Below are 7,123 nucleotides of genomic sequence, written 5' to 3'. Positions count from 1 at the left end.
CTCCCGAGTAGCTGGGACTACAGGCGCCCGCCACCTCGCCCGGCTAGTTTTTTGTATTTTTAGTAGAGACGGGGTTCACCGTGTTAGGCAGGATGGTCTCGATCTCCTGACCTCGTGATCCGCCTGCCTCGGCCTCCCAAAGTGCTGGGATTACAGGCTTGAGCCACCGCGCCCGGCCGGGATCATTTCTTCTAGCCCCCCTTCCCAACCCCCAACAAAAAATGAGCCTAACCCCAATCTGGACATAAACCTATTGTTAAAGTTCTTGGCAAGAAATGCAGATTCCAGAGCAGCAGAGTCAACAAGCACATGGGCTCTGGGTTTGAGTCCCTGCTCTACCACTTACTAGCTATAGACTTTCAACAGCTCACACTGACTCTTCCTCGAAACCTCAATTATTTCATCACTACCATGGGAACAAAAATGGGGCCTACCTCATAAGGCTTTTGTGAGGTAAATGAGTCAATATATAGACTGTAAGTGCTGGCCATTATTATCATTACTCCAATATCTTACCACCCCAACGCAGGGAAGTTCTTCCTGTTATATCACGCAGATCTTCCTCAGTGCAACATAAGCTTCCATTTCCTCTATGACTATATTATTGACTTGACCTACTCACTTGGATCCCTGCCCTCCTCCACTGAGTGATTGACTAATTAATCAGGAGAGAGGTCAAAATAGCTAAAATTTGGAAGCAACGTAAGTGTCCATCAACAGATGAATGAATAAAGAAAATGTGATCCTTAAACACAATGCAATACTATTCAGTCATAAAAAAAAGAATGAGATCCTGTCATTTGCAACAATATGGATAGAACTAGAGATCATTAGGCTAAGTGAAATAAGCCAGGCACAGAAAGAGAAATATCACATGTTCTCCCTTATTTGTGGGATCTAAAAATCAAAACAATTGGATTAAGGGAGAAAGAGATTAAAAAGATGGTTATTAGAGGCTGGGAAGGGTAGTGGTTGCGGGAGAGGTGGGGATGGTTAATAAGTACAAAAACATAGATTGAATAAGACCTCGTGTTTGATGGCACAACAGGGTGACTATAATCAATAGTAATTTAATTATATTTTATTGTATGTAACACAAAGGGTAAATGCTTGAGGGGACGAATAACCCATTTTCCATGATGTGATTATCACACATTGCGTATCCCTATTAAAACATCTCATGTGTCCCATCAATATATGCACCTACTATGTACCCACAAAAATTAAAATAAAAACATTTTTAAAAATCGTGTGGCAACGGTGATGTGGATAGAGTGCTGTCATCATGTTAGGATACATGTCCTGATGAACTGGCCAAAACTGCCTGTTCAAAGCTACCCTGGCCACCCGCCTCTCCTCATTCTCTCCTAGAGAAAAGGAGCTGAACATCACTCCCTACCTTACGAAAGACTTGGGTCATTCTGGAGTTCTTGGTGTTGGAAGGTGGCTTCTGGACTTGAACTGAACGTTTACTTCCAACCTGGATCAAGCGGAAGAAAATAGGAACAGTGCTTGGCATGGCTTCATCCCACACTGCATATTGTTTCATTACAGTAAACAAACTATGCTTGAGGCCAGCTCTCCTGACCCCTAAGCTAGGAAGAGCCAAGAGAAGCTCCAATAGGTACTCAATGAATGCATGAATGGATGATTATCCAAACAAATGACCTTTCCCAAAGTGTTCATCCTGGATGGGCTTGGCCTATGGTTTTCATGCTTTAAAAAAATCAATATGACCTTTTCTTCCAGTAAAATCTTAACTAGAGACCCTGTATATGGTAAGGAGTAACAGTTGAGCTGCTCTTGCTCTTTAGAAAAGAAAATGGCCATTGCCTTGCCTGGAAGTCTTTTCACCCTGAATGTGGCTCTGACGGTGGCATAGTGGAATCCGCCCGGTGGAACACAGGCACCCAGCCTGTGACCTGATCAGAAGAGACTTCACATCTAGAAAGGGTGAGGAGGAGAAGACCAAAATACTAGAGCAGTGTGTCCCAGAGGGTGATAAGCACACCACAGAGGAAGGGGACATAATATGTGTGGTGCACAGATAGTTACCTAAGGGGTATGGATTTACTGTAATATCCATTTGAAAAACTGTAATGAGCACATTGAACCTGCAACATTGTGGTTGTTATTATTTAGGATGAGATTAAAATTTAAGTTAAAAAAAAATAAGGCCAGACACGGTGTCTCACACCTGTAATCCCAGTGCTTTGAGAGGCTGAGGTGGGACGATCGCTTGAGGCCAAGATTTCCAGGTTATAGTGAGCTATGATCGTGCCACTGCACTCCAGCCTGAGCAACAGAGAGAGACCTTGTCTCTACACAAAAAATAATAATAAAACAGAGTGTGCGGACTACGTAGGCGTGGCAAAAACTGTGAAGCTGGCACTCCAATGACTGAAGCTTAGCAAACAACAGGCTACAGCCTGAATCGAAGTTCTGGTCTTTGAAGCCAAAACAGGCGTTCTCCTTCTTCCAGACCTCCCCTATGGAATTGAAGGATGTTTATCCAAAGCTGACACACAGCTGGTATCAGACCCACCGCTGTAAAAATCTGGCTGCATTGAAATAACAACTGGGTACAACACTTAATATCATCCAGCACAGCTAAGTCCCGCACAGCACGGTAATGATGAGGACTGTTTGGGACAGTCAATCTTGACCTCCTGGAACAGGGAGGTAGTCTGAGGGAGAGAGGGTTGCACAGAGCATGGGACATGGTCTCAGACCATGTTAATTCGCTAATGTGCTATATTTAGGATTCCACTATTGAATGGAAAATGATATCTGAGCAAATATTGCAATTGCAAATCTCAGAGTCTCCATTTCTCATCAAGTAGGTATGTGGGGATGAATATTCATTAGCATCGTCCGTAACAGGCTGACATTGAGGATGCGGCAGGGAGACTGGACAGATACATGAAAGGTACATGAACAGAATACAACCCAAACTAAATACGAAAAAAAGGGCACGAACAGTGAGTATCAACAAAGAAGGAAAAGATCACCGTGAACGCAATCAGACCAGAAGGATGGTGGTAGAGGCGGTGCTTTTCTGAATGGGTGAGGCTTGGTCTGGGCTTTAACTGAGAGGACGGGTAGGAAGCATGCTTGCTCAGTGAAACACCACCATCCAGGCGTGCCCCAGGGCTCTTCACTGCTCATGCTGGGTAAGCAGGAACAGGGGGTTGACAGCGGGCCATGGAAAGCACTGAAAGACTAAGAAGCAGTTACTCAGTCCTGTGATCCTGCTCTTCTTCTTGCCTCAAAGATTCTTCCAGCAACACCTCCCTTCTGCCTCCCCAAGCCAGAAGGATGCACAGAATCACTGAGTTGCGACGGACCTTGGAGATGCATTCATTCTTAACGCATTTACTGAACATATCTATGTGCCTGCCAGGCAGTGTGCTAAGCACAGATCACACAGTCCAGGCTCCCTAGCAGTAGAGCCCAGAAACCTGTATTTCAAGCTTCCCCAAGTGAGTTCTGGGCGGGCAGATTTGGGAGTCACATTCTAATACAATCCCCTCCTTTGGAACTGGTCTCTCCTACCTCTGAACTTTTGTTTTTCTTTGTGTCATTGATGTTTATGTATCCTTTTAACTTTTACAAATTCTTCTCATCTTCCCCCAGGAAATTCCCTGGCAACAAACATTAGGCTTTCCACAATGTGCCAGCCCTGGAACTTCAAGACCAGTCCCTCTGGCTAGGTCATCGGGGGGTGGGGGGGTCCCACAGAACCTACCCTGTGTGTCAGTGTCCACGCCATCATTACAAGAACCTGAAGTGAGCTGGGACCAGCTCCAGAGCCAATCGTGGATTTGTTGCATGTCTCAGGAGGGAGTAGGATTTCACTGAGTGTCATGTTCTCTGACACTGCTTCTTTGTATGATGTCACAGGGAAGTGCCTCAATTGCAAATTCATATTAATGAACACAAGCTGACAACCATCTCACTTTCAAAAGTGAGAGTCAGGGCCGGCCGGGTGCACACTGACGCCTGTAATCCCAGCACTTTGGGAGGCCAAGGCAGGTGGATCACCTGAGGTTGGGAGTTGGAGACCAGCCTGGCCAATGTGGTGAAACCCCATCTCTACTAAAAATACAAAAATTAGTCCGGCGTGGTGGCAGGCGCCTGTAGTCCCAGCAAAGGTTCTGTGACTGAAGTACAGAGCATGGGGTAGCGGATGGGTTACACATATTAATACAAGAGGGAATGGTCACAGAGGATTCCTGGAGAAAGTGCTGCTATGGCTGAGGCCCAAATGCGGGTGAATGATGGGGACATGGACTGGGTCACATGGCGTTGGAGTGGGTGATGGGAGAACATTCCAAGCAGAAACAGAGCAGGAGTGAAAGTGCTGACATGTAGAACAATGCCGGTTTGAAAATGGCAAGACTTGCAATGGCCGGAGCCAAAAGGCAGGAGTAGCAGTTGAGGAATGAGAATTGCTTGAACCCGGGAGGTGGAGGTCGCAGTGAGCTAAGATCGTGCCACTGCACTCCAGCCTCGGCCATAGAGAAAGACTCCGTCTCAAAAAAAAAAGTGAGAGTCAGAACGCTTTTTCAAACTTCAGATTGTCACGATTTCTCGCTGTGAGTGGCATGATTATGTAAGCATAAAGATACCCCTTCACCATTCTTTGCCCACCACATCCCTAGTTCAAGCCCCTGTTGCAATGGTCTCCTAAGGAGTTTTTCTGCCTCTCCCCAGTCCATCCCATCCTCTACCTTCCTCCTGAGTGGCCTCAGAAATTAAACATGAGCATCTGATCACATTAGTAAGTTGCCTACATCTCCTAGCAACTTCCCAGGGAGCAGAAGTCCTGACTCACAAAGCGCCCCCAGCCTCACCCCTTGTCACAGCCCTACCCCTGCCTTTTGGCTCCTGCCGTTGCAAGTCTTACCATTTTCCAACACGGCACTGTTCCATATCTCAGCACTTTGGCTCTTGCTCTGCTTCTGCTTGAAATGTTCTCCCGTCACCCACCCCACCGCCAAGTCACCCAGTCCATGTCCCCATCGTTCACCCGCATTTGGGCCCCAGCCATAGCAGCACTTTCTCCAGGAATCCTCTGTGACCATTCCCTCTGGTATTAATATGTGTAAGCCACCCGCTACCCTGTGCTCTGTACTTCTATCATGGCACCTGCAAAGGCTTGTTAGACAAAGTTGTTTTACTGGTTTCTTCTTCTGGTCTATAAGACTCTTTTCTATTTTATTTTATTATTTCATTTTATTTTATTTTATTTGAGACGGAGTTTTGCTTGTTGCTGGAGTGCAATGGGGCCATCTCGGCTCACTGCAACCTCCACCTCCCAGGTTCAAGTGATTCTCCAGCCTCTGCCTCCTGAGTAGCTGGGATTACAGGCACCTGCTACCACTCCTGACTAATTTTATGTTTTCAGTAGAGATGGGGTTTCTCCATGTTGGTCAGTCTGGTCTCGAACTGCTGACCTCAGGGGAAACTCCCACCTCAGCCTCCCAAAGTGCTGGGATTACAGGCGTGAGCCACTGTGCCCGGCCAAGACTCTTTAATAAAAGACTTGGGTCTTACCTCAAAGCCTAAGGTGATATCTTGCATTACAGATTGAGCATCCCTAGCCTGAAATGCTCCACTTTTGAGTGCCAACAATGACACCACTCATGCGCACAAACTTTGTTTCATGCACAAAATTACTCAAAATATTGTATAAAGTTGCCTTCAGGCCATGTGCATAAAGTGTATGTGAAACACAGATGAATTCTGTGTTTAGAGTTGGGTCCCATCCCCAAAATATCTCATTACGTATATGCAAATATTCTTCAATCTGAGAAAGTCTGAGACTCAAAACACTTTTGGTCCCAAGCGTTTGGGATGAGAGATACTCAGCCTGTAGCAGGCAATTCAATACCTGCTAAAGGAGGAGGAAAAGAAGGTGAGAGGGAAGGAAGGGAGGGAGCAGGACGTTTGAGGACCTAGCACTTGTCCTGAAAGATCCAAGACGACTCTAGGCTGCCCAGGGAGACAGCTGAGCTTTGAGTTCAGTCCTTCCCCCTCCTGGTGGCCAGTCCACCCTTGCCCTGTTCCAGCCTCATTCCTTGCTCCTAGTGGTTTCTGTTCCCACCAGGAAACAGTGCTGCCCTGCTCGCCGGCCCTTCTTTTGGAGGGAAAGTCTCTAATCAGTGAATTCACACCAGAGAATCTTTTCTGCTCATGCCCCTCTCAAAGGCAACGGCAATTTCCAAGAGAATACCTGGAAAAGGAAGTGCTTTGTTCCAAATAAATGCATTGCTACTCAAAGGAGACAAGAGATGGTTCATGGTAGGAAAGAAGAACCTGTCTGGCAGGAGCCTGTTCCCATTACAAATGGCACTGACCTGACCATGTAATGTCTGTGTCAGAGTGGATGGAAGAGGTCCCCTGAAGGGTGGAATTCCCAGTCCCATGTCCCACTTCAGTGTCTTGTCCCTAGGTGCTCTGCCTTCCCCTCTATTCTGCCTTCTCATCAGGTCAGGCCCTGACCCCCAGCAAGCACAGCCTCTCTCACCTTGGCTATAAAGCTCCGTTTACCCAAGGACCGCAGGGGAGTATATGTCCTGCCCTTTCACGCCAAGACCCAAAGGATAATAGGACTGGTCCCTATTTAGAGCTAATTACAGAACTCCAGAGGCACTGGCTCATCTTATTACCTGGGACCGAATGCTGGATCTCCTCATCTGGACAGTTCAGGGAAGATAGCAACTGGACTCTCTGCAAGCCTCAGGCCACCCAGCCTTTTCAGAAAGTCACACCTCCATCACACCATCCCACCTCAGTCATACTTCACAGGCGATTTTCCTATTTTCTCAGGTGACTCCTCCTTGTCTCTTTCTCTTTCCCATTAAAAAAAAAAAAAAAAAATCCCCAAGTGCCTGGTGGTTTGATGGGCAAATGAAGCTCAACTTCTGTGATATCAGTTCACAGCTTCTTCTTTACAGGCTCTGTCATCCCTTCCCAGAGGCCAGAACTATGGAGTTAAAAATAAATGCATTCACGCAGGGAAGGGGTGTGGCCAGGAGAGAGAGAGAAACTCTTTGGGGGATTTTCTGCAGAATGCAACCAGTTAAGACAATCAGGCTCAGCAGAGCATCACAAAGAA

At 46.6% G+C, this 7,123-nt stretch overlaps 1 protein-coding gene across 18 annotated transcripts in view; it reads right to left on the bottom strand.

Moving 5' to 3' along the window:
* Positions 1–7,123, bottom strand: part of DYRK4 (dual specificity tyrosine phosphorylation regulated kinase 4) — a 57,464-nt gene that overhangs the window by 24,506 nt on the left and 25,835 nt on the right. For 14 of the 18 annotated variants that reach the window (XR_001887532.1, XR_001887533.1, XM_017883300.1 and 11 more), the window contains one exon: positions 1,400–1,480. Coding sequence is in view for 13 of the 18 variants with exons in the window: in XM_017883300.1 (XP_017738789.1) it covers positions 1,400–1,480 (81 nt within the window). In the remaining 5 variants the exon portion in view is untranslated. Of the gene's footprint in view, positions 1–232; positions 376–1,399; positions 1,481–6,674; positions 6,719–7,123 lie in introns of those variants that run through there. The other 4 variants (XM_017883305.1, XM_017883309.1, XM_017883310.1 and 1 more) reach the window with 4 other exon arrangements.

The sequence above is a fragment of the Rhinopithecus bieti genome, unplaced genomic scaffold (assembly GCF_001698545.2).
Source record: "Rhinopithecus bieti isolate Rb0 unplaced genomic scaffold, ASM169854v2 scaffold_13342, whole genome shotgun sequence".
NCBI classification, from domain to species: Eukaryota; Metazoa; Chordata; class Mammalia; order Primates; family Cercopithecidae; genus Rhinopithecus; species Rhinopithecus bieti.
The sequence above is the reverse complement of the archived record's forward strand: the minus strand, read 5'-3'. Positions and strand labels throughout refer to the sequence as shown.